The sequence below is a fragment of the Microsporum canis genome, genomic scaffold (assembly GCF_000151145.1).
Source record: "Microsporum canis CBS 113480 supercont1.4 genomic scaffold, whole genome shotgun sequence".
NCBI classification, from domain to species: domain Eukaryota; kingdom Fungi; phylum Ascomycota; class Eurotiomycetes; order Onygenales; family Arthrodermataceae; genus Microsporum; species Microsporum canis.
This window is the reverse complement of record NW_003299166.1, coordinates 1186445-1212826: the sequence shown is the minus strand read 5'-3', so window position 1 is coordinate 1212826 and position 26382 is coordinate 1186445. Positions and strand designations below refer to the sequence as shown.

General features: G+C 48.0%; 9 protein-coding genes across 9 annotated transcripts; 4 read left to right on the top strand and 5 right to left on the bottom strand.

Annotated features, from left to right (window-relative positions):
• Positions 1 to 383: 383 nt before the first annotated feature.
• On the top strand, positions 384 to 9173 carry MCYG_04452 (ubiquitin carboxyl-terminal hydrolase; the record flags this gene model as incomplete). Its single annotated transcript, XM_002846669.1, has 12 exons — positions 384 to 1404; positions 1477 to 1630; positions 1688 to 4418; positions 4716 to 4866; positions 4938 to 5533; positions 5607 to 5710; positions 5774 to 5970; positions 6027 to 6590; positions 6653 to 6704; positions 6767 to 7166; positions 7197 to 8868; positions 9109 to 9173. 12 exons carry the CDS (start codon positions 384 to 386, stop codon positions 9171 to 9173), a joined length of 7707 nt encoding a protein of 2568 aa, XP_002846715.1.
• Positions 9174 to 11013: 1840 nt separating this feature from the next.
• On the bottom strand, positions 11014 to 13584 carry MCYG_04451 (conserved hypothetical protein; the record flags this gene model as incomplete). Its single annotated transcript, XM_002846668.1, has 8 exons — positions 11014 to 11183; positions 11352 to 11519; positions 11577 to 11729; positions 11885 to 12001; positions 12138 to 12713; positions 12763 to 12809; positions 12929 to 13355; positions 13512 to 13584. The coding sequence occupies 8 exons, from the start codon at positions 13582 to 13584 to the stop codon at positions 11014 to 11016; spliced, it is 1731 nt and encodes a 576-aa protein (XP_002846714.1).
• A 700-nt stretch (positions 13585 to 14284) lies between these two features.
• MCYG_04450 (OmtB) lies at positions 14285 to 15660 on the top strand (the record flags this gene model as incomplete). Its single annotated transcript, XM_002846667.1, has 4 exons — positions 14285 to 14425; positions 14491 to 14741; positions 14835 to 15271; positions 15347 to 15660. The coding sequence occupies 4 exons, from the start codon at positions 14285 to 14287 to the stop codon at positions 15658 to 15660; spliced, it is 1143 nt and encodes a 380-aa protein (XP_002846713.1).
• Positions 15661 to 16296: 636 nt separating this feature from the next.
• On the bottom strand, positions 16297 to 17399 carry MCYG_04449 (NAD dependent epimerase/dehydratase family protein; the record flags this gene model as incomplete). Its single annotated transcript, XM_002846666.1, has 2 exons — positions 16297 to 16883; positions 16964 to 17399. The coding sequence occupies 2 exons, from the start codon at positions 17397 to 17399 to the stop codon at positions 16297 to 16299; spliced, it is 1023 nt and encodes a 340-aa protein (XP_002846712.1).
• Positions 17400 to 17821: 422 nt separating this feature from the next.
• On the bottom strand, positions 17822 to 18891 carry MCYG_04448 (NADH-cytochrome b-5 reductase; the record flags this gene model as incomplete). The annotated part of the gene is made up of 3 exons (XM_002846665.1): positions 17822 to 18381; positions 18437 to 18514; positions 18600 to 18891. The coding sequence occupies 3 exons, from the start codon at positions 18889 to 18891 to the stop codon at positions 17822 to 17824; spliced, it is 930 nt and encodes a 309-aa protein (XP_002846711.1).
• A 714-nt stretch (positions 18892 to 19605) lies between these two features.
• On the bottom strand, positions 19606 to 20490 carry MCYG_04447 (conserved hypothetical protein; the record flags this gene model as incomplete). The annotated part of the gene is made up of 1 exon (XM_002846664.1): positions 19606 to 20490. The coding sequence occupies one exon, from the start codon at positions 20488 to 20490 to the stop codon at positions 19606 to 19608; it is 885 nt and encodes a 294-aa protein (XP_002846710.1).
• A 1624-nt stretch (positions 20491 to 22114) lies between these two features.
• Positions 22115 to 23059, top strand: MCYG_04446 (uncharacterized protein; the record flags this gene model as incomplete). Its single annotated transcript, XM_002846663.1, has 1 exon — positions 22115 to 23059. The coding sequence occupies one exon, from the start codon at positions 22115 to 22117 to the stop codon at positions 23057 to 23059; it is 945 nt and encodes a 314-aa protein (XP_002846709.1).
• Positions 23056 to 24497, bottom strand: MCYG_04445 (O-methyltransferase; the record flags this gene model as incomplete). Its single annotated transcript, XM_002846662.1, has 3 exons — positions 23056 to 23336; positions 23489 to 23964; positions 24034 to 24497. The coding sequence occupies 3 exons, from the start codon at positions 24495 to 24497 to the stop codon at positions 23056 to 23058; spliced, it is 1221 nt and encodes a 406-aa protein (XP_002846708.1).
• Positions 24498 to 25033: 536 nt separating this feature from the next.
• MCYG_04444 (metallo-beta-lactamase superfamily protein) lies at positions 25034 to 26088 on the top strand (the record flags this gene model as incomplete). The annotated part of the gene is made up of 2 exons (XM_002846661.1): positions 25034 to 25231; positions 25300 to 26088. 2 exons carry the CDS (start codon positions 25034 to 25036, stop codon positions 26086 to 26088), a joined length of 987 nt encoding a protein of 328 aa, XP_002846707.1.
• Between the last annotated feature and the right edge of the window lie 294 nt (positions 26089 to 26382).

Genomic DNA, 26382 nt, shown 5'->3' with positions numbered 1-26382 from the left:
TCTCTCACTTCCAGCTGCTGCCTGGTCGCCCTTTTCTAACGACAACCACATAACTATAACCAACCCGCCACCAGTCCAACTCACCACCTCCAAGGAACAAGATTGTGAAGAGATAGACGTCTCAGCTCTTTGCCTTGCACATCTACTGACGCCTCTCCGTCTTCAGAACTCCCGGATCAGCCCGTCGTGGTGATTCGACCTCGCGCCAGCCTACCCTTGCGGCTCTGAAAGCCAAAGCTAAAGCTCCCCCCAGCCCACCGCAACCGCTGAGCTCCCTGGAAGAACATCACGCCTCACTTCGAAAACTTCCCTGGTCAGAGATAGATTCACCGCATAATTCCTCCTCGAAGCAAACGATAGAGACTGGCACACTGGAAAATGTCATGGGCCCTACCCCGCTAGAGCACTCTAGCAATATCACCTCCGTGAGCACGAGCAGTGGTACTGGCACCTGCGTCAACCCGCAGCCACAATCGATCGACGCAAACAATCCAGACTCCCGCTCGCCGGCAGGGATACGCATTCCCGACCCTCTCTCGCTGTCCCCTGCTCAGTCGTCTTCGCCAACAGGCTGCAGCGAACTAATGGAAGATCTAAATTCAGAGTCAACGCGCAAACGTCCTCGGCTTGATAGCGGCAGCGGTGCCAATTGCTCGCATGATTCCGCGCCCATGACTACACCTACGACACCGGCCGAAGCTAGTGAAGATGCAAAGGAGAACCAGCAACGACAGGACCAGGCAGACGACACGATGACAAGCACCGCAAAGGAGGCGGTAGACGCTGCAGACGGGGATAAGATGCATGGTGGGCCTGGAACCGCTCCCGCAACGGCCTCGGCTGGAATGCTGATCACTCCTCCACCTCTAGATGCGACTCAGAGATCGGTGAATGGCAGCCCTGTCGTCCCACCACGCCCGTCAAGTCGGGTTACCATTAATATGAAATCTCCTACTTCGGAGACAGAACAAACACAGCAGGCCATACTCACGGACGGAGACGGGGTGTTATTAACAACAGATAAGCAAGATGTTGAAGCTGAGCAAGGCGGTAAACTCGCATCACGTGAAGTCAACTCTTCACAGCCAGACGTCGTGACTTCCAATGGGACAGAAATGAATAATGCCCAGGCCAGTATACCCATGGAACAGACTACAGTCATCATACCTGATTCGCCTCCTTCGGTTACAAGCGTGGAAATTGAGGTTGCAGACCCAGAAGATATGGACCAGGATCCGGCCACTTCGAGCTGGAGGCCGTTAGATGATGCGTTACGGACCGCCAGAGAGCCAGAGGTTGTCCAGATCCACGAGGAAATATCTCTTGCGGAGGCCTTTCCAAATTTTAGGACCGCATATAATATCCGTGATGCTGTGTTGGATATGAAGACTGCCATGGAGAGAGGTAGGTGGTGCCTCTACTTTTTTGGACCAACAAATTCTAGAGCCAGGCTGCTAATCCTTTCCTCTTTTCTAGGATCTGCCCATGATCTCAACGTGTTTGTTGCTTTGAAAACATGGTTCGAGTTGTGTTGTGAAAATCTGAACCATCTCACATACCAGGTGTTTACCGAAGATCGCGATCTATGGGAAGAAATCCCGTCTGTCGCTGAAGGCCTTTTAAGGCGGACGTAAGTGGCAGCATTCCAAACATCTTCCCGCCAAGTACCCGGCTAATACATCCATAGGACGGAGTTTATAGCAGACCAAGGAGACAGTCCAATGTCATACATTGAGGAATTCCTTTCTTGCTATGCTGAGATAGCAATACATATAATTTCTATTGATGCAGAGCAACTATCACAGTCTTCAGAAGAGAGGAGTGTTCAACTAGACCCTATCTCAAGAACTTACTGGATGCCACTTGCCTCGATGCTCCAGCTCCGTAAAATCCCTCTATTCACAGCTATGGAGCGGGATTACGGATCAGAGATCATCGATTTGGTCGCTCATCTTAACGACCGTGTTGCTGGACGACAGGTCAATGGCGTAGCAGTCCTCGCCAGTTTTGTGGAAGCTATCTCCATTTACCTCTCGAAATCACCTATCCTCACCTCCCTTTTTCCATCAGCCCTCAGCGTTACTCATAATATCGTTGATTCGTTTGTTGGCAGGAGGTTTCAGCCCACGTATGGCCGTCCTGATTCCACGGAAGTGATCACGCAGGCATATGCACTGCTTCGGTTTTCTGAACCTGTCTACCGATCTCTAATCGAGAAGTCATCATCTTGTTTGTCCAGTGACACAAGTGAGTCAATTCTCCGAACTATGGGCAGTTCGTTCCGCACCCTTTGCAACTTTGACGAAGAGTTGGCGACAACTGTGGCCAGGGACCTGCAGCTCAATGTTCCGCCGGACGTTAATTCCCACGAATTCGCCCACATTGTCAGTTTAGGTTGGAAGTTTACTATCCTAAAGGAACATATTATGAGTGGGCGTATGGAATTGCGTGTCTACGGAATGGAGTCCATACAGGGTGACCTGGTGAATTTCTGGTCACAACATATTCAAAATGTACCAGGAGCCCTTAACCATGTGACAACCAAATACCTTGTCAACTTTCTGAGAGAAAATAAAATTGTGGACTATGTTGTTGGTGTCGAGTCGCACCCTCAGCTAATCAGTCGAGGAAGCAATATTGTGGGTTTCCTCGTCGTGACTTCAACATATACCAATGAAGACACGGATATAATATGGAAGACCGTCAGCGAGAGCCATGACCCCAGAACCGTCTCTGAAGTGCTTGCCATGCTATCGTCAACCTTTAGCATGCATCATGAGTCCGAGCCGCTTATTTATATCTGCAATAAGCTAATTGAACTACCACTGCAACGCTTCGACGTTCGTATGATCGAGTTCTGTGATCTATTGTTGAACTCGGTACGAAGTAAACACGGCGAATCCATGCGCCACCATGATCTCGGCCACTACCCACATGTCGACATCATGCCAGTGCGCCTATGTGTCAGGCTGATTCGAGGGGCTGTATCTGCTGAGGAACTCCCCCTTGAACAACGGTCTCAAGTCCAGCGATTTGCAAGTAAACAACTCTCCCAGTTCGTCAGCCTAGGCATTAGTGAAACAGATAAGACAGAACTTTATCAGCAATGCATCCAGGATGTTTCTGATATGAATGAGTTTGCTGTTGGGAGTATCCATGCTCTTAATGCCTTGATCCCAGCTTTCGATACCCAGGATATTCGACGCCTAGCTCTGGACCTCGACTTCACCCGCCTTATCATCACTGAGCTTGCGCACGCCGCTACCACACCCACAGATGATGCGGAAGACGAATATTTATGCAACACGATCGTCCCACGACTGAACTTAGTTCATCGCATTATCGACAGAGTGCCAGAGACGATTACCCCTGAGCTCAGTGATGTTCTGTGGGATAAAGTCTTCACCTCGAAGGTGATAAGTGAGCAAAACCGAAATTATATGTGGGAGATACTGTCTAAATCTGCATCGCGGTGCATAAAGCGGAACTCATTTTTGGAGAGCTTTATGAACGACTATCTTCCCCGTATCCCACCGGAGGATATCACTGAGTCGGTACTCTCATTTGCAAAACAAGCGATGAATTACGATGTTAAATTCCACCATCAGCCTGTCTCTAATGATGGAGACATCATTACTATCCCCGGAATGGATAGGATTTGGCGCTTTATCCTCACTGCTCCTAACCCATCCATCGGTATCAATGCCATCAACTTTGCCATCGACACATACCTAGACCACGTCTTGATCAAAGGAAGTAGCCCGTCATCCGCAGAGGCCACACACGTATCCCTCGTCGATCGCTGTGTAGCGCAACTAGCTGCTGCAGCCACGCGGCTAAAAACGTTCATTGATGGAACTACAAGTGGCGAAGATGAACCCATGGTCATAGTGCCTTCTGACAATGAAGTTCAAGCAGAAGAATTGCGATTTGCACGTTCCCTCCTTTTCCTCCGCCAACTCCTCCAGGGTCTCCGCACACGACCACAGTACACTCCTCCCCAGGGTTCGCCGCCCTATATACCTCTCAAGCCCGAACCAGTGAAAGGAGAGTCAATTGATATATCATACCAGGCATTCAGTATGGGATCTCAGACCCGTATCCGCACTTTCACTATCGGTGATTTATCAACTGCTTCTGAACTTGCGGATAAAATAGCTCTTCTTACAGGCTTTTCGAAATTCACCACCATCAGTGGCGGACAGAGGTTAGATCTACGTGGTGGAAACGCCAACCAGACAATACGTGATTTAAAACTTGCAACTGCGGGTCTACTTATTGTCAGGAAAGACTCTGATGCTTATGAGCTTTCGTTTGGTGGGAGACGCCAGAGCTTGACGCTGGTAGATTCAGAGCTATTGAAACATTTTGATGATCTCTATGATTTATTGAGTTTGGACGAGAGATTTTCAAAGGAGGCATGTTTTTTCCCTGCTTGTCTATCTGGAAAGCAAGTGACTAACATCGTCAATAGATATTTGACTTCCTTGTATTATTCCCGCCTCAACAGATAGTCCGTGATTTCGTGCGGTCCCCAGAAATAGGAGAATTGGAGATGTTCCCTATCGAAAAACCATATAAGCTGCTCTATATTCTCAACTGTCTTATCGTGTGTGTGCGGGAAGAGGCTCTGAGTGTATGTTTACAGCATATTCCACCATACATTGCATTACGTGTGGACTTTACGTGGGATAATACTAACTTAGGGTTAATAGTTGAACCGCGATCTAGGCTTCATATCGCACGTAATTAAGAATATTGACGCAATCCTGATGCGAGAAGGGATGTCTGAAATTCTACGTGAAAATACCCTGAAACTTACCATTGCGTGTAGCTTCGTGGATTGCCTCCTAGTTTCTTTAAAAGGTTAGTAGCGTTTATTCCCAGCGTGGGGAACCCCTTTATACCATAATATGCAAACTAACTCTTTCAAACAGCGTTAGCAAAATCAATGCCAGATTCATCACAGCATCTCTTTACGAAGCCGTCGGGTTTAATATCTCTACTCCTTGCTTTACTCTCCCTGAACCCCAATGATTTGTCCATCCCACTGGATGAATCGACGTTGCAACGTCTTATATCTGGTTCCTTCGCTACGCTCATTGAGGCCTCTATGAATGACGACCACGTATGGTTCGCGTTAAAAGATTACAATCAAATGCCAGATCTTATTTCCAGTCTACTGCTTTCTGAGCCCCGACCTGGTATTCGCAAAGACATAGCCGAAATCATCTTCAACCTCTGTGGAACATCACCACTGCAGAAGAATTACTGGTCAAACAAAGTTTCAAAGGATGCCATTCCCACTGGCAACCTTGCAACAGCCACAGGTGCAGATATGGTTGAAACATTCTGGGAATCGATTTCCGCACTATTACCACGGACGGTAGAACATGCTCAGTTGTCACAGGAGTTCTTCGAGGTAGCTTTGGTCACATTCCACACCGTTGCTATGTTGCCCACAACAGAGATGCCTTATACTGAATATGTGCGGGACTGGGGTAATATTCTTTTGAGCCATAATGGCAAGGAGGTAAGTAATTCTCAACTTAACCCTGGCCTATCCTTTACTGTCAAACAAAGCAGTGCTAAAATGTCATATTCAGTTCGTTGGACGTGAGCGTGTGGACTACATTATCCTTGGGTTCGCTTACCTGCTGAAAATGTGTCTTGAGCTTGCCATCTCAGAGAACATAAATGCAGGTACAGGGTAAGATATTAAATTTCTAATCTCTTTATTACATCCACACTAACTCATTACAATTTCCACTAGCCGCCTTATGGAGAGTTTGTTTACTACATTCCTATTCCCCAATCTATCTGATATGCAGGTTGAAAGGATCAAGCCAAGCATACCTGTGATGAACCCTACAACTCGCCAGGAGATTTATAGTATCATCCTCCTACTTTGCCGAGATACAAATAACTGTGCACAGATGCTTGAGCTGCTAGAAGAAGTAATTCCCTTCGGTATGTACTCCTCCCAGCTTAGAGAAAGTATATGGATATGCTAATTCTCGTCTCAGACTATACATATGATCCTACCTGGATATTTGACCGTTCTAAAACAATACGTTCCAGCGAAGGATATGCAGGCCTCCGCAACTTGTCGAACACATGTTATCTCAATTCTCTATTCACCCAGCTATTCATGAATCTTGATTTCCGGAAATTTATCCTAGATGTCGAAACCTCAGAAGATGATCCGGCCCAGTCACTTTTGGCCGAAACTAAAAAGGTGTTCGCATATCTTCAAGACACATGGCAGAAGAGCGTTGATCCTCAAAATGCAGTAGATACAATTCGAACATATGACAATGAGCCGATCGACATCAACATTCAAATGGATGTTGATGAGTTTTATAATCTCTTATTTGATCGGTGGGAAGGCCAAATACGTTCTGCCGATGATAGGAAACGGTTTCGATCATTCTATGGAGGCCAGCTTGTGCAACAGATCAAGTCAAAGGAGTGTGAGCACATTTCTGAGCGCCTGGAGCCTTTTTCCGCAATCCAATGCGATATCAAAGGGAAACCTGGCCTTGAAGATAGTCTCAGGGCATATGTGGAAGGGGAAATAATGCAAGGAGGTATGTTCCCCTTTTCTTTAGGCCATTTTTTGACACACCTTTTGCTGATAGTAATTTTCTAGACAACAAGTATTCTTGTACCTCTTGTGGGAAACATGTTGATGCTGTTAAAAGGTGAAGCTGCTCACTTACCCTGAAAAAAAGCTCCCATGCTACCTAATACTAACCTACACTAGGGCATGCCTGAAAGATATACCCGACAATCTCATATTCCATTTGAAAAGGTTTGACTTTGACGTCATATCTATGATGAGAAGCAAAATCAACGATGAGTTCCACTTTCCGGAACGCATAGATATGACTCCTTTCACAATCGACTATCTCAGTAACCCTGATGCACCAATTGAACCGGATATGTTTGAGCTTGTTGGGGTACTTGTTCACAGTGGCACAGCTGAGTCAGGGCACTACTATTCCTATATCAAGGAGCGACCATCAGTAGGACCCAATAATTCGTGGGTGGAATTCAACGATTCAGACGTGACTAGATTTGACCCTGCCAAAATCCCAGATCAGTGCTTCGGTGGAACAAGTGATAGCATGCACACTTTGAGTCATGTCCGCTTTGGCTGTAAGGTGTGGAATGCATATATGCTCTTTTATCAGCGGGTGTCAAGCATGGAAAATGCACGATCAGTATATCAAGATTCCATTGGCGATGCTCCAGTCAGCATTCCCCTACCACTGGAACTTGGAAACCACATCTCCATGGAAAATGAACTGTTTATTCGGATATACTGCCTTTTGGATCCCAACCACGCACGTTTCGTCGTCAGCCTCTTTGACCGAGCGCGAGAGATTAGCAAAACAGAAAGCTCTCTAATAGCCGCAAAGGTTCAAAAAATGTCAATACATGTGGCTTTGGATACCCTGGAGCAACTCATTGCAAGATCCAAAGACTTGCCAGAAGTTGAGCCGCTTCTTATGGACATAAAAAAAGCAATCGACGAAAGCCCTCGGGCCGCATACTGGCTCTTGCAGTGGACTGGTAAACGACCATTGCCTATGAGAAACCTCCTCGCGAAAAGTCCCAATAGCGTGGTCCGCGTTGGGTTTTTGAAGCTTCTGGTCGCATCCTTAGGTCGACTCCAAGATCGATTAGCCGATGCAGACGCTGACAGAGCACTTCAGAGCGAATACAACCAGGAGTACATGGATATGCTCGACAAAATTGTGGAAAGCTTGGTAGTTTTGTGGAGTACTCTTCATTTTTACTCTCGCGCCTGGGATGATTACTTCGAATTACTTGTCGAAATTGCCAACCTAGGGCCATACGAAGTCGAAACACTGTTAGAGCATGGCTTCCTTCTTCGATGCTTAGAGATGGTATGGCTAGACCGCCATGATACCAGGAGGCTAAAGGATGCTTATCCAGGCTATATCCGTTTGATTGAAAAAGGCCGGAAATTCTCCCATTTCAAACTCACCGAACTTCTTGCCATCTTCCTCGAAAATATCGATCTAGAGGTTGCCCCGGTGCAAGATGATCAGCCACGGCGAGGTGATGATGGAAAACTAGCCCTTTCTTATGCAGAAAGTGACCTTGTCTTAGCACTGGGTGAAAAGAGAGAACTTGTCCTCCTAAAGAAGGTGATAGAGCAGCAAGAAAATATTGATGCTAGCCGGAAAATCTTCACCATCTTCCTAAGCTTTACTCCGACAATTGATGGATTGATGGATAGTATAGTCCACATGCTGGAAGAAGGTCTAGCGGTTGAGCCAGCCTCACTTGCCAGCCCTTTTCTCGAAATAACACTACTCTTCTGCGGCATGGTTCCTGACATCGACCGTGTTCGAAGCCTCATTGAGTTTGCTACGAAATCAGTGGATTCTATAAATGAAGCTGGTGGCCGTGATCATGTCACGTTCATTCAAACGATTGCAACCCTCAACAATGGGGCAATTCTAGAGAAGGATGAAAACTTTTTCCTATCGCTCGTGTTAGAGATGGCACCCTACTGGGCTCCGACCTTACTCCATTACGATGACCGATTAGTCCGAGATTCTGCCTACGAATATCTGCAGGAAATCCTGTTCTCGAAAGACCTCGAGGATGCCGCGGAGACTACTCGACAGTTCTATCAGCGCACAGGTCGCCGATTGGGACAAGCTTGCGTTGACAAGTTGCGGACTACATACCTCACTTCTTCAAATACCCAGACCGTTGTCGATGCATCAACCGTTGAAATAATTCAATATGTCATTAAACTATGCATGGAAAAATATTTTGATGAGGAAAACATCGAAGGAGATAGGGCTATCATTGAGCGGGCAGGAGGTAACTTTTACCCTTCTACCAATACTCCCTTGATACAGAGTCTTTGAACTAACAAAACAACTACGCCATAGCCGTAATTGCAGGCTTGGAACAATACACTGTGGAGATGCCAGAAGAAATTGGATCAGGTAAGATTGGTGCCCTTTCTTTAAGTCCCATGCTGTTAGTGCGTTTTTTGTTATTAACCTGCATTGCTTTTGTTTCCCCCTTCTCTACCATCAGGTCCTGACTTTCCTTCAGATACTTGGGAAGATAATTCTGTGATTGCCAGCGACTCGGAAATTGGCCTGGCTACTTCGCCATAAATGCTCGTTTAGCCAGCCGCCAACCATCTCTTCGACACGAAATCCTCTCTTGTCGTAGTATTAAAACGTTCCGTTCACCCCCAATAGTAAACTGCCCAAGACAACAGCCGCCAATCTACAATTACAGCAAATTTGAGGTTGAATATTGACGATACTTACTGTGCAATGACGCGTTAACGACCGCATTTGATGACATGCTTTCCGGAGAAAAAAAGACATTGAAATGGAGAGGAAAGTTACACACACTATTTTAACGCTTTAAACGAAATTAATGAACGGTATGCCGCGGAATACCCAATGAACACTCTGGTGCATTTTGTATGGAGTTATTTCGTTCTATTTCCCCCCGCCCCCTCCGTTGAGCGTGTGTGGTTTGTAGACCTCAGGAGGCAGGATAAACTAAAAGCCTTTCTCACCGAGATTCCCCATGACCAACTTGTTTTGTGTTTTCAATGTTGATTCTATCCAGAGACGAATCAGACTGGGCCACCACCCTGCGAATGTTTCAATACTTCCTTTCACTGTGTTTAGTTTTTTGCTTGTTGTCATTTATTGGTGCATTCATAGGGGACAGGAAATGTTTTCGAACGTCAAGGCGCCACTGGCTGGGTCCATTAGAAAGCATTTACGGCTCATAAACGATGAATGCCCATGTACTTCCGTGATGTCAGTCGAAAGTACTACTCATAGCTATTTGATAATACTACGTGACTTGACGCCACTAGAGCTGTCTTTCTGGGAAATAAATGATCCAATCTAATAAATACGATAATCTCTTTAACAGCAGCATATTATATTTTATATAGCTACCAAGCTTGATGCAACAGCCGCACTTATATCAAATCTGTTATAGTTTGTTATAACTTGGACTCCAGATAACCCGGTTATACAGAGGCCTCCGTCCGTAGAAGACCCCCTAATAACCTGGTGTCAAATGACAGCAGCAAAAGGTGGTAAATGATTGGTTATAGCGTTTGATAGCGATATATCGACTAAATTAATTATATTAATAAGCTTAATAAGCGTATATATAAGGATAAAAAATCTATAAATATATATAAGTAGAAATTAATTAAATATTATATTTAATATACCCCTCTAGCTTATTGTAATGGCCGTATATGCTGGCAGCGATGATACAGCATATGCCATTCGACCAAAAGATCATACACAGTGATGACGCTCGTCATCTCTGGTCGCTGCACTGCTTATATGCTTGATGTTGGGTGCCACGTGACGTGGGCTTGGTGGGCGCATGCTGCGTGGCATGACACTTATAGCTATCTAAGTAGCTTAAATATAATAATAATAATAAAATTTATACTCTGTTAGCTCTAATAGCTATTATAAGGGGTTGAACCTTTATTTCTTTCTTAGATCACTATATACTTTATAATTAATTTACGGAGCGAAGCGAAGTATATTATTCCAAAAAGTGGATATATAGAAGGGGTCAAATGTGCGTATTTGTGGGTCTGCTGTAAATTACGTGATTGGTTGAATCCTGAGCATTTGATTGGATACTTGTAACCTTGCATAACTAGTGGCTTGGCAGCTTAGTCATCTTACCCCATCAAAATATTTGAATAGTAATGCTTAGTCATCAACATGTTGAATGAGTGCTGAGTCATCAATATGTTGGATGGATGCTTAGTCAGCAACATGTTGGATGGGTGCTTAATCATCATCTTAGTCATCAGGTCACGTGAATTTTTTTGCACATCGATATTGAATACATTCGCTCCATTACTTATAGATAGCTCTGCTAGCTATAGGAGAAAGCTTAGGCTTTTGACCTAGTAACACCTTCCGGTGTCAAAGTGTCAGCACCTAAGAGTAGTTAGGCTTTTAGTTGTGGGATAATATATGCTTCAACGGTCATCTGGGCGATAGCTGGTCCTTGGGCTGGTCCATCGGGCAGGGTACCTAGTATACTAAGGTGAAATTTCACGTAGCCGACCGTGGTGTTCTGGCCTATACCGTTAACTTTGACTGGGTTGGCTTCGGCGACTGTAAGTCCCCATTCTTTTACTAGGTTAGCGTCTATCAGAGTAATGCTGCTTCTAGTATCTAAACAAATGTTGACTGTATTGGTTGAGTCGTTGACGTATACTAAAGCTGTGGCATACTGCCATGGACGGAATGACTGTCCTGGTATTGGCTTATTGGCATCCGTACATGTTGACGTGATGACCGGAACTACGTCTTTACTTAGTGACGCCAACAAAGCTTCCGCCAAGAGCGTCGTTGCGTCTTTCGTTGTTATATAGTTGGCTTCTTTAATATGTCCGTGCAGCTTGTTGGCACTAGTGAAACCTTGCTTATATATCTTACATGTCGCGATTACTTTATCGGGGCACACATGTAATAAGTATTCATTTTATGTTGCGAAGTTGGCTTGACAGTCGTTATAAAGGACTGAGCAGGCGGTCGTCGCGTTGTATGTAGACTGTTCAAAACTATCATAGTCGTATGCCGGGTCTGTAAGATTTTGATCCTGGTCTTCTGGCCATCCTTCTTCATAATCCTGTGGCTCCTGGTAGTCGTCCTCTTGCCCTTCTTGGGACTGTTAGTCCGTAGACGGTCCGTCGTCTTGTGTACCGTCGGCGTTGTATGCCGTTTGACGTCTACCGTTGTTCTGGTTCTAGTTCCATGGCTTTCTATTATTGCGGTATCCGTTATACTGTCGGTAGGTAGGTTTGTCAGCTAACAAAAGCTGACCTCCTGACTTGCCCGGTTGATATTAAGTCTTGTCTGCGTCACTAGAGGGTTTGGTCTGATTCGTATCCTGATTGCGATGGTGATACGCATCTGACGCCGGGTCGAACCTATTCTGATGGGTGTAAGCTGGACGTCCTCTGTAGTAGCCACGGCCACGACCGCGACCTCCATAGTTATTGTGATAGGAAGTCTGGGTGTTATGTCGTGGTTGATTAGCGCCCTGATAACTACGGCTCTGCTTACTGATGTTTGAACGGTATTGCGCAATATCCCTCCAGATGCCAGACTTCGCTTCAACGAAGTTCAAAAATTCAGCCCTGGTAGTCAATGGCGTCGGTTCGGGTATGTCACGTCGGAGATCTGGTGACAAACCATTCCAGGACTGAGTTAATTGGTTATACGTAGATTTGATATTTGCAGCTTGTGCGTGTCTAAACATTGTATGTGCATATGTTCTGACGTCGTGTCCTTTATGGATATCTCCCATTGTAAAGGTCAGTTTAGTCATGGCAGCTAACGCCTCTGCTGCCCTTGGTTTAAACCGCTTAACCAAAGCGTCGACCCATCCAGCTTCTATAGTGAAAGCTGTCATCGCCCGCTTTTCTATGTTCGTCAATTCAACTGTGTACCACTCGAGGGCCTGTCCTCTTAGGCTCGCCTGTACGTTGGACCGCACCAGGTTTTCACCTTTCGTTATGACCATATCCTTCAGTCTATTAACGAAGACGTAAACGCTCCGGTAGTATGTGTGTTGATTAACTTGGACAACTGGTCTGTCTGCATTATCTTTCATGTGTGGGTAGAAATAACCCAGTTCTTCTGTTTTCCATGTCGTAGAAGTAGTGGTTAATGGAGCTGTTGCACTGACCGTCGATATCGGTACTGGAGGTGGGATATCGTGTTACGAGTGAGGTTCTGTTTGTTCTGGCGGGTCGTGATGGTTAGTCACCCCTGCCACCTGTTCGCGTCTTTAGCGATCGAGTTCTATAATGCGGGTGGTATTATAGGTTGTCTGATCACGGATAAGAGTTAACTGTTCCATAATTTGTGTCATCGTGTTCTGAATGAGCTTGATTTGATCAGTTGTGACTGGCTGTGACGCCGTGGTATCCGAAGTAGCCATAGTGGGTTGTGAAGGCCTGTATCCTACAGACGGAGGTTCTGATGGCACTGGACTAAGAGATTCCCTGTCGTCGTCTGACGGTGGCGTCCTGTAGTTGATAAATGAGGGTGGTGGTATTGGTGTGACTGATGCAATACGCCTGGTGTGTCGTGCTATTGGAGCCGATGGAGGTTCCGGAAATGAGGTTGTAGGTTCCTGTGTCGTGTCACGAGACTGACGCGTCGACTGAGAGCGGGGTCGTCCTAATGGGCGAGTTGGCTCGTCGTCAGAATTGCCTGTTATGGAAGTCTGGTTGTTCTGTCGCCAGTTGTGGTAAGTGGGGGTTTTTACGACTTCGTCTGTCAACGTCAAGAAGCGTCTGACAGCGCTATTCAAAGATGGTCGGTGAATAGGCCAATCCTATAGTACTGGCGCTGTGATAGGATGAACAGCGTCTTGTTGTACGACGAGATATTGAATTCTAGTAAGGGTATCAGAGTCAAACTGGTCGTGACCTATGTACCGCAAGGTACGAAACGTCCGCAACTGTAGTGCGAGTTGAAGAGCCTCTGTTCGAACGTCCGACATGGACTATATACTGCTGTAAGGCAGTAAATAAGTGAAATAAATAGGGTATTTATATTGTAAAATTTGGGTAGTTATGAAGTTTGACGTTTGAGAGTTGTACGAGTGGTGGCAGTGTTATTATGTCGTTAAGAGGAGGTTGGAAGAGTAAGGACGGACACCGTCTATGTGTGTGTGTTGGCTAGTCGTAGCGCCCCGGCGTACCCGTGGACGTTAGAAAACAGGACAAGACATGCTACCAATTGTAAGATTGGTCTCAGGTTGAGCTAAGGTAAGCTGTCATTGATGTTGATGCTTGTTGTTGTGTCAAGATGTTCCGATGGAACGTTATGACGTCCTATATATGCTGACTAATCTCTGCTTACTAAGAGTACATGACGTAATAATGTAACACTGAGTCTACATTACGTGATTAACTCTTGGTGGAGACCTCGGGCATAAATACTAGCTACCAGAGAGGGGCCGGAATCCGAGCTCCCGTGCTCTAACTAGTTACCCAGTGGAGCACGAGGCGGAGTCCCGCTCTATGAAGGCCGGAATCCGGGCACACCACGCTCGAAGATAGAGGACAGAAAAAAGAGTGCGACCACGGAGTATATATATATAATAGCGAATTCACTAGTTACTGGCTCTACAAATTTTCAACGATACAAACTTCCCCATTTTATTATATAACACGAAGTCGAGTTTTGCTCACGCCAACATGGAACAAGCTACTTCCCAAACTAACGGCGACGAGGCCGTAGTTCGTGAGGCCACCCGGATGAATATGCAAGAGGCGCTCCGCGCCGAGGCGGATGCCACTGAAACTCCATCCGACCTAATGGTGCGCATGTTCAATTTAGTGAGTGAAAACATTCGCCCAATCCTTATCCGATGCTAACAGTTACTTCCTTTCACCTCTACCAGCACCTCGAAATCGCTGTTGTTCGCATTGGCTGTGACCTTGGTTTCTTCAAGTTGCTAGCCGCGGCGGAAGCGCCACTCCGCGTGGAAAACCTGGCACGATCAGCCGGCGCAGACCCGCAACTTTGTGGGCGCCTATTACGCTATCTCGCATCAGTCCGTCTCGTTGCGGAAACGAGCAAAGACTATTACGCGGCAAACAACTCGACTAGAGCCTTGGCGGATCCAAAAATTCATGATAGCATGTACTATGTGTAAGCTTTAATTTTCGGCTCTTCCCACCGCTCTATGAGCTCGCTAGTCCCTACATAGCTAACTAGCTACGCTTCTTCCCTTCGTCGATGAAGCTTCAATACCGCCGGGCCTGTTTTTCAGGCGCTGCCCGAGTTCCTCAGGGGGACGAAGTACGCGAAAACCGCGGACGGAAAATACGCATGGCATAAGGGGTTTAACACGGAACTCGACTTCTTCCCTTGGGTGAAGCAGCACCCGGAACATCTCCAGGCATTCCAGTCCCTGATGAGTGTGCCGCGTGAAGGCGACTGGCTAAGCGTGGCGCCGTTCACGGAGCTCACGTCGGGCGGCCCTGAGCAAGTGATTTTCGTAGACGTCGGAGGCAGCATCGGTCATCAGTCGGTGCGATTAAGAGCCCGATTCCCCGATCTTCCAGGCCGTATCATCGTCCAAGACTTGGAAGAAACCATTAAGGCTGCTCCACCAGCTCCAGGTGTCGAGTTTATGGTTCATAACTTTTTCAACCCTCAACCAATCAAAGGCAAGCTGAGTCTTACGCTCTATCCTCCATTTCCCTCCCCTGACGTTGGAAACATTCGAGCCCACACTTACCTTTAACATGCAGGAGCAAAATTCTACTATCTCCGTACCGTCCTCCATGACTGGGAAGATAGTAAGGCGGTTGACATCTTGAGGAACATCATTCCCGCCATGAGTGCCGACTCCCTCATCCTAATCGACGATATGGCCTTGCCAAATACTGGAGTTCATAGGGGCCCAGCCTCCTTAGATCTGCATATGCTCATGATGCTAGGGGCATTGGAGCGGAACCTCGATCAGTGGAACTCTCTCCTCGAGCAGGCGGGCCTGAAGGTCGTGGATATCAGACCTTACCACCCCGTCATGCGTCACTCGATCATTATTGCGGCGAAGAAGTAGCCAGCCTCCGCAGCAGCTAAGGGGAATTCTGTGGTTGCTTACTAGTATCGTTTGACATGTATCACAGTCCTCCAACAATTTACCGCATCTCAAAAATGTTCTACTTCCAACCTCTTACCTTGTCGCGTAGCCTCAATACGTTTCCCTAGAATACTGCTTCGCAAGTAGCAATATAACACAAAAACGGAGTACTTTATCAATTCGTGTGATTGAATAATACTGGATGCGAGTTGTACCCTAGATATAGATTATATATGGTCCAATACTATATTCTATTAGGGTATTTTCAATAAAAGGGTGACTTGTGAGCCTATCCTATATAAGAGACATATTATTAGTAGTCAAGTACAGTTGCCTTCACGGCAGAATTAGATATTTACTCTGTAGTTATACGGTGTCAAAATATGTAGCTTAGTCAGCTTCTATCTAGAATTCTCTGTATATAACTACACGAGGATAAGCTCATCAATATTATCACTATTCACGGTTATTCGTTCAATTTACACGTTCAGCCAATCATTTTGACCTTCTGCTGCTGTTATTTGACATATAGTTAAGACCATAGCAAACCGTAAGTTAGACTAGATAGGCTGGCTCAACCCTTTTTCCATCTGAAAACTCGATGCGTCGTATTTCCTAGGCTCTCTGGCTGGCAAAGGACAGCTGTTGTTCAATCAAGTCCCCTACTATTTGCTCCTGCGACCTCCAACGCAAGCCCAAGATCTCCTCCGCTGCCGACACATCGGCGTCCACGCCAGTCCAGCCCCCAAACGGCCCAACTTCTGGAGGAGCCTCAAGGATCGGATAACGTCTCGACTTCACAACCTCGACCGCGCCCGACCAAGTGAACTCGCGACCTGCGAGCAGGAACTCCATATAAGGCTTGGGCAAGGCCGCGTCGAGAGCACGCAGGCACGCATCGGCAACATCCTGAACATGTACACAGCACGTGACGAAACCGGCCTGGGGGACGTTGTTTAGCGCAGACCAAAGGACAGCGTTCATGCCTGAGATGTCGGCGGCGGTTTTCTGGACAAGACTGTGCCCAAGCACATATCCTGGATGCATCGATACCACCTCCAAGTAGCGAGCGTTGTGGCGCGCCCAGTCCCGACCAGCCTGATGAGCAAGGATCTTGGACCCTTGGTAGCTCAGCCAAGTACCGATCTCGCCCGGGGGTAGAGCCATGTCCAAGTCAACCGGTATTGCGGCGTCCGCGTTGTCTACATGGGAGTCTGTCATCAGCCTTTTGCGCTGACACGATGCGTGAACCAAGCGAGTGTATGGCGCAAGTCGAACTCACCGCGGACGCGTACATATGAACCGGTTAAGGCACCGAGGGGAATCAATGCCCCAAACGAGGACATGAGAACGACCCTTCTGACACAGGGATGGACCGACGCGCTTTTTAGCACGGCCAGGACACTGTTCACGGCTGGGTTGACAAAGTCACGTCGTATGTCGTTTCCAGCGGATGACCCTGGCAGCGGAGACGCAATGTGGATGACATGGCTGACACCATCCATTACATTTTGCAGAGTCTCGACGGATGTAAGGTCGGGAACGACGACGCATTCGACTCTCTCGCTATGAGCGTGAAACAGGCGCTGCAGCTCCGCGACTTGCATCTCGTGGCGGACACTCAACCGCACGTAATACCCAGCCTCCAGAGCTGCTTGGGCAGTCTGCGAGCCGATGAAACCGGTAGCACCGGTGATGAAGATTGTTTCGCGTGTCATGTCGACGAGAGAAATAATAAATGATTACTGAGTTTGCTTTCAGGTCAGGTTCCCACATACAACTGGTGTGGCTAGCCTACCCTGATTGTCAGCCGCGATACGATATGGTACATTATAGGGTGGCCGAACTGGCTGAAAGAGCTGTGCCCCTATTCTTAGGACATGCTATCGGATCCCGAAGAATGCCTTATCTTCCGAGAAAGTGTCCATCGGAAAAGGCTGTGGCTCTTATCCTTATTAAAGCTTTAGCTTCCATCGGCAAACACTCGGTTTTTGGAGGCAGTCAGGAAGTGGTGACAAGAGAATAATCAATATATCTATTTATCTATCTCCGCAGAAGGAATCATCCATCTTTCAACAAATTTGGATGGCAACTAAACTATGACGATAGAAGTCCTATGTAAATTAAGCCTCCAACTCCCTCAGAACTGGAAGACCTGATCCTTGGTAAATCCAATCTGTTTGAGGATACCATCGTGCCTCTTACCCACTAGAGCAGCTTCCATGGCGGGGGGTCCGCACACGAAGACTTTCGTCGCCACGGATTTTTCTCCTGTCTTGGGTAGCACCATATGCTTTGACAGCAGGTCGGCATTGATCCGGCCTTTTTCATGAGGAGATCCGGGCTCTGGGCTGCCAACGACAAAGGTGGCTTTAAACCGATCCGGGAACTGGTGCCGCCATTGGTCGAACTGGTCCTGGAAGAGGATCTCGGATTCTTTGTTAACGCCGTAGATGAGATTGATCTTGGTCCTAGTATCGTCTGGGTTGTTGAGGATACCCTGGGCAAGCTGGTACAATGGGGTGATGCCACCACCGCCAGCAATAAGAGTTATGTCTTCATGCTTATTTGGCGTCCAGCTGTAGCTAGGGATTACGGCGGCAATGAGTAGTGTGTCACCTGGGGAGAGGCTGTGCAGGTGTGTGCTCATTTTGCCGCCCGAATAATGCTTGACTGTAAGATCCAGAAACCCGGGTTCATCTATACAACGTCAGTCCATTCTCTGAGCATAGAGATTCCCAAGGACAAATTTTACCAAGCCGGCTCACCGGAGTATACGGCCTTAAGACGGGGAAGAAGCTGCCCTTTGGCCATGCGACGGACAGGACGGCAGCTGCACGAATTAGCGCTCGTGTTAATCATGATCGGTGATACGACAGTTTAAGAAAACAGCGGAGAATGGAAATACGTGGACTCACAGCAAAGGCCCAGGCCGCTGATGGTGTCTGGCGTGGGAAGCTCGAACCTCAGACGCTTGGAGGTCGGCGAAACCTGCTCAGAACTGTGCAGTCGTAGACGGAGAAAGCTAGGGCCGGCCTTCCAGAATGCTGCCTTGGTTGCTGGTTGGGACATGCGGGATGAGGTCTGGAAATTCCGGGTGATGATGAAGGTAGTGAAACCAGCAGCTGTGACGCCAGCGAGAACTCTGCCAACTGGCCAACCACTGAGACGACCTCGAAAGGTTATGAGCGTATGTTTGACTGCTTCCATGGCCGATTCGACATGTGGAATAAAAGAAAGAGAGAGAGAAACAAAAAAAAAGAGAGGAATGGAGAAACGAGCGACGCTTGAGCTGTTGACGTTCCGATGCAATGACAATTGGCCAGAACAATCAAAGGGCTGCTAGCTATCTATAAGGATAGAAGCAGAGTCGGAGCAGCTCGAACGAGTTCCGCCCCGTTGCTTATTTGGTATCAGTGGAGAATACTCGGAACCCGGCCTACTAATAATAACTAGGATAATAATGTGCGTATATTTTGCAAGTCGGAGAACGGACACAGCCTCCGGCCGGGAGAAAAAGGTGTGTTCCTGTATACGCCGATCCCCTTTTGTAGACGAGTTTCTCTCGTGGTACCACCAGACCCCCGCTGATTGTCCAGGGGATGTCAATGTCAGCGAGCGCGCTGTCTGTCCCGCCGGTGGGTCCTGAAAATTAAAGCACCGACGAACCAGAGTACGGGGTATGGAATACTGAATTCTGATCCTTTTGGGTGATTAAAAAAGGTGTCTAATACAGCCAAAATACAACATAGAAGTGAAGAAGAAGAATATATATTTATATATATATAAGCTATCTAGATCAAAGCGCGTTTACGGAAGCTTAAATATCCTGCTACGCTTCCATAACTAAATATACAAGCCAGGGGTTGGCGGACATAACAACCACCCGGCTCAAACGCATAATCCCAACCGATACTAATGACCCTACCACGGCTGCACATGGGTCGCATACTCTGCCGTCTCGGGCCTATAGCGCTGCCGTTGCTCTAACACGCAATTCATAGCCTCCTGCACCTTCAGCTTTAGTTCGAGAAGCAACCCTGGGATCGCGTTGTCGCTTGTCCTTTCAGGGGTGCTATCACCTAGGAGGCTGCTGCTCCGGTGGGCTAGTCGAGCAGCTAGACTAGCCACCTGCTGGAGCCACTTCTCCTCCAAGTCCGTCTCAACGCTGCTCATGTGGCCCATGTCATTAACGATGCAGTCGAGGACAGCGTGGCTGCCGGCCACGACGAGCAGTAGAATGTCCTGTCGCAGTGCACATTCGCATATGAGCGTACACGCCAATTGCCGCAGCATGGCATTGGCTAAGCCGGGACCTGCGAGGCGTCTTGGTCGGGTCTCTAGATCCAGGAGAAGGTCCACAATCAGATGGAAGCAGTCGTGGGACTCGGGGTTTTGCTGCTTCTGCTGCTGCTCTGCGCTAATTGCAGCTGTCGTTTCGGTCGCCACAGCTATCGTTGGCGTCGGAGATACCACCATTGTTGCACAGCTACGAGATAATGGCAAACTCGCCGTTTGTTCATATGATGGAGGTGTATCGCTAGCTCCCACTTCCTGGGTATCCGTAAGATCTGTTGGTTCTTTGGGGGACCCTCGTTTTGCTGCTGTTGTCGTCTGGTGCTGATGCGGCCTTCCGATCCGCCGTGCCGGGCTATAGAGGCATGACGAGCCCGTCTTTGCGCACCGCGAGCAAGTGGGTTTTTCCTTGGAGCACCGCACCTTGGAGGCAGCGCAGCTGTCACATGAACCCTTGAGCTTGCATGCGCCACCTAGCTGTGACTGTTTGCGGCCGTCGAGTGGCATGGCCATGTCGTTTCGCGTTAGGGGCCTATAGAATGTTTAAACAGCCGATAGAAGTACGGAGTAAGGAATGAATAAACAACTAGTTAAATAAATACTGAAAACTTTGATAGCCACGAGTTCAACCAAACTTGGGATTTTACGTATCTACAAAGCGCGATTTTAGCAGCCTAATACACTGCTCAAGCTTGCTATGTCTGGGTTTAGCATATGCTTTGCCCATCAAGTCATCGACTTGTCTCCATGGGTCAGAGTACGGGTATATTGACACTGTTGTGGATCATCCGGACTCCGAGTAGGTTGCCCACCCGCACCCGACAAGGGACTGCCCTAGTGTCAGTTTTTGTATTAGTCAGCTACATCTCGCTTGGTTCAAACACCTCGCACATTCGATAGAGCTCAATATGATCATCCTCCTTTTTGACACCTAGTTTGTTCAAAACTCCCCCCTGCGTATCACAAGCGACCCGGCGAACGCTCGACTTATGCCGATCCACCATCCAGGGTATCCTAATCAATATGTAAAACTTCGTAAGCCCTAGGCTCGCGAGAAGACATGGTAGTATAACCAATTACCGCCATGCACTGGTCGTTGTGATGAAGTAGTTATAGCTACCAAGGTGTATTAAGGGAGCCACGGCTCAAGAGCGGGTCGGCCCATTAGCCAAGAGCTTATATTCGCCGGCTGTTATTAACTATTTATCCGTGATACGTAGTGCTGAGTAGAAACTTGATGTTCTCTGTAACCTTTGGGGAATGTTATATAGCGATTATATATTAGGCCTTTTGGCTAGATATATTTCTATTCCCATGCATATTCGATACCAGTTTACGGAGTACTCCGTAGTTAACTAGCCAGCTAGTTAACTAAATAAATACGAACAAACTTGACCAAGAGCACTCTTTGTACGGAGAAGGCCCCCTCCACGACAACGCATATAGACGGCGTGATAGATGGAATATGCGGTGTGCTGTTACCACACATATCAAAGGGGCTAACAGGGGTTCGAGATCGCACGGTGGGGATCTCGGTCCTGTTGCGGGCCACGAAGCAACTTCGCGCTGGGTAGGCGGACGGCCAAAGGCTCACTGGATCTCCTCGTAGAAGCACGTTTGCTTTTACTCAGTCTCCTACATATACCTTTCACAACAAGTAAGTCAAGTACCACTCGTTATCCCGCTCTCCAGGCCTCAGTCCGGCTCGCGGTCGCATGAACAACACACCATAACTACCCCCAGCCACGAGCGATCCTTCTCCCGTGTCTTTTACAACTCCTTCCTTTTATTTTTTTTTTTTCTTTTCTTCTACAGCCATCCTACTCACGCCAGATAACTTATATACAAGTGCGAGAGTGGATGCTTACTGTGCCCCATCCCCTATGACGCCGATGGCGAAGGCGTCGGAAGGGTTGTAACTGTTGGATGTCTCTCTCAGCTAGCCTAGCCTTACTGATAGTTACCTCTTTCGAAACTCGGTTTGCTAGCCATATCAGCAAAAAAAAAGATAGATAAATGTGAAGATGAAATCCACCCCAGAGAGATGAGATGGACTGAAAATTCAATTGTTGTATATGTACATTTAATAGAAATCTCCATATCCATACCCCTACGTCAACTCAGCCAGCTACTAAACATGGCGAATGAAACATTATCAATGTCATGCGATGCTCTGTTTGATATCTTCTGCATGAGCGATAGTGGTATAGACGGTGAACAGACTGGGGATTGTGGCCCCCTTGATTCAGCGCACGACAAAAGCGAGCTCGAACCCAAGCCGTGCTCCTCCTGCATGCCGGAGTGTCTGAAGGTGATTCGCACGCTTCATTCACCGCAGTCAACTCGCCACTGCGTTTTCGACAGCACCCTCGATTCGGCCTCGTACCACCAACAAGCCTACGGTCGTACCTTGGGCCAAGTCCTCGCAATCAACCGACTGGCCCTGCAGTGCGGAGCCAGAGCTATGCAATGTCAGTCATGCTGGAAGAAGCCGGCCGTTCAGCTGTTTGTCTCCATCATCTGCGATAAACTCATCTCATGGACAATAATACAATCGTCTTCAGCAGCAGTTGAGACCACGCATGTTATATCCACGGCGGAGAAGCCATTGTCGTCTCTCGACCTCTACGGCACCGGCAGCAGTAATACCAGCATGCTCGAACAGTCTGTTAGTAAAGTTGCCAGTGAGGCCGTTCTCATTGGCGAACACGCCATTCCCTCATCCGAATCTCTAACCAGTCGAATTGGGCTTCTGGCAGCCATGGATAGCTTGCAAGCTACGGAGCGATTATTGCGTACAGGTGAACGGCAGCCAATGTTCGGGGCAATGCGGTCAAGTTTTTCGGGGACTGTCGAATATCTCGAGTCAAAATTAATGCAGGCTAAGTCTCTGACATTGCACGAAATACAAAAACACATAGTAAACAGCCACCAATCGATGATTGAAATAGGGAATGGTTACGATCCCTATTTGCCCAACCGAGACGGCCGCAACAACCATATCACCAACCATCACAAGGGCGATTCTTATCATTTCGTGGCGCCCTCTCTCGTTTCTATCGACCCCACGGCATACCTTTAGACAGGTTTAACTCCTTTTTTGCGACATTCAAGAACACCAAGCGAAGTCCACGGGCCCTGTCCCTTTGAAACTCTAGTGATCTCGAGACCTGCCACGGAGGCTACCTCTTTCCAGCAGCTTAATGTTCGCTGCTTACCTCCCAAGCCAAGCATGAGAACGTCCATTGTCGCGGCCAGGACTTGTGGCGGGTTATCCATCACATCCTCCTGGATCAACAGCCTGCTGTCCTCGGCCATGCTCCCGGCCACCACACGAAGCATGTTGCTGACAACTCGGTCTGGGTAGTTATGACAGCAGCGTCGGATAAAGTACACATATGAACCTTGTTTTGAACTTTTGTTAGCTCTCTAATACATTGCCCTCGGTGCTTTTCAATCACTTCTTCACTGCCATTATTTCAAAGCTAGAGAATATTATCTTGTTACGTACCTTTGGTGGGCTGTTCTTTGTGAAAATCAACCGCTATCTTGGCGATGTCGCGAAGCTCTGCGTCTTTGGCCACTACCTCGCCATTGATAATTTCTTGTCGGTCCTGCAGCACAAAGCGGCTGGGAGGTAGGCTGGGATTCTCGGCCATGATGGCCTTGATGGCCTGTCCGATGCCGCCTCCAATGTCGACAAACACAGCGCGGCCTTTGGACTTGGCAGGCTCGTTTTTGAGGCGCTCAACAAGCCAGCTGAAGTCGTAGATGCCGGCGATGGGCATCTTAACCTCCATAGCCTCCATCTGCTTCGAGAATCGCTTGGCCCACGCAGGGTCGCGGCCGATCATCTCGTAGACGCTCAATTCAGCGCACCCATAGGCAAAGGTGGCGGGGACGTGATTGATCGTTTGTGGCTCCTTACGGCCATACTTCTCAAAGTACTCGGGCATGGAAATGTAAGGAGTCAGGGACATTTCCCAGCTAGAAACAACACATTAGTATTCGTGTTAGGATTGCGGGCAAAGAGTATTCCAGTTTCTATACACGCACCACAGCTGACAACCAAGTCTTTGAGTCTGACCCTCCAGAAAAACGAGTGACTTGGGCGTATGAGCGATTTGGTCTGCGCCAATCTGATCCAGCACCCCCTGAGAGACGAGGACGCCGCCGATACGCCTTATCAAAGACTCCTCAGCGTCGAGCTTAGAAGCCAGCTCCGCATACGATATCGTAGCAATTTTGGTGCTGCGGGCAGGAATGAGATCCCATGCACCCCACTGGCTGAAGAGCCGCGTGGCAACGAAAATTGTGCCTTGGATGGTCATGTCGACAGCCTGGTCGGCAGGGTCCTTGACGATGGACAGCATCTGCCCAAGGATGAGGGCTAATCTGGATCGTTGGCCCTCCTCTGCGGTAGTGTCATAGGTAGACGCCCTGCTCGTGTACTCTTGCAGGAGCGTGTTCAACTGTACCTGAAGTTGCTGAAGCTGGGAGGCTAGGCCAGTAGGCGCCATGCTTTCGATTAATGTATTCGCGGTCGACATCGTAGGCTGCTTGATTGCAATTGTTGTGTCTGTAGTTCTTTGTCACATCAACTTGGGGCATCCCTCTTCCTTATAGACGACGTCCATCCGCGGTACGAGTTTCACAAACTTCTGGTTTTTTGGCTCAAGAGCTGTCACTGTGGACATCGCTGCGTTTCCTGTGACACGGAAATGGATACTTGATAGCCCTACTGGCCGGAGTCCGATAATGGGTGCATGCCGAACACCGACACTAGTATATCCAGTTATTTTTTCCCCAGCGTAGACCCATATTCCGCGAGCCCTATAGTATTGCATAATGTAGCCGATAGTCGACTTATACCCAAGTCAGCCTTTTCCCTCTATCAAAAAGGCCCGCCGTCCGCAAAACACGTCTCGCGTGCTGTTGTGTTGCCAGGGAAAGAATAACTTTAAACCACTGGCCCGCGTGAGCTCTTTTGGTCTATTATAATTTATCAATTCTCCTACAATTGTTGAAGAGGTGCCCTGACGATATCAAATACAAAATGAGTCGGAACGCGGCAAATATCAACACTTGTGTATGGGAGGACTGGCTGTCCGCCCAGAGGGCTGTCATTCCTCCTTTGCTTGATGTCAAAATCCTCAGTCCAAGAGTTATCCGCATATTGGGGGGAAACCCTGGGCCCTTTCAGCTGCAGGGCACGAACACATATCTTGTTGGTATGGGAGAGAAGAGGATTCTGGTCGACACGGGTGAGGTAATAATTCCATGTCTTTGTCTCCTGTACTTCAACGGCTTGATTAGCTTTAGCCCGAAAGGCGGTTTAGACCAACAAGCTTAAAACCGTATGCTGATGTGTCACAGGGCAAGAAATCATGGATAGACAACCTCGTCGGCGTGCTGGGGAAGCATCACCTATCCATTTCGCATGTGTTGCTCACGCACTGGCATGGAGACCACACGGGCGGCGTTCCAGACCTGCTATCTTCAGACAACGCAGTATCTGTCAGCGAGGACGACGTGTATAAGAACAGTCCTGACGCTGGACAACAGCCCATCCACGACGGTCAGGTATTCAGCGTTCCCGGCGCAACTTTGCGCGCCGTGCATACCCCTGGCCACGCCGAGGACCATTGCTGCTTTGTTCTCGATGAGGAGAACGCCCTGTTTACCGGCGACAACGTGCTTGGACATGGATACAGCGTCGAGGAAGATCTTGCCGCATACATGGAGAGCCTGGGGCGTATGCGCGACTGCAATTGCACGATTGGGTATCCAGCTCACGGCGATGTCATCATGGATCTGCCTAAAACTATACGTTTGTACATCCGTCACATAGAAGCAAGAGAAAGCTTGATCACCAGGGCCCTGAAGAAGACCGGGAGTGAGGGGCGAGGGCAGGGAGGAACAGTGGCGCCGTTATCCCGCGGGCGGACTGTTGCAGACTTGGTCTTCGAGTTGCATGGGAACTTGCCGGAAGAGATAATGAAGATGGCACTGCTGCCTGCGGTGGGACGGATCTTGGAAAAGCTGGCACAGGACAAGAAGGTGGGCTTTAGGATCGCGTGGGGGGTCAAGCATTGGTTCTTGATGATGTAGCGCGTGTGCATAGTGAGGCAGATATTTTACATTCATCCGAGCTCATAAAAATACATGTAGGAGTTTGGATGTCAGGGAATATGCACGCCCTGCCTTGAAAGCGATTATCAAACAGGAGCACGTCGAGAGAAAAGCCTGCCTTACCTTATCCAGGCTCATCGTATGCTAACGCTGACCAAGTTCGCAGCCACGGGATAGAATCGAATTCGAATGCATATACCATGTACTCCGTAGTTATATATATCATCTCCAACCTCCTCGCCCTCCGCTCCCCCTTTTACCCCTTTTCTATTT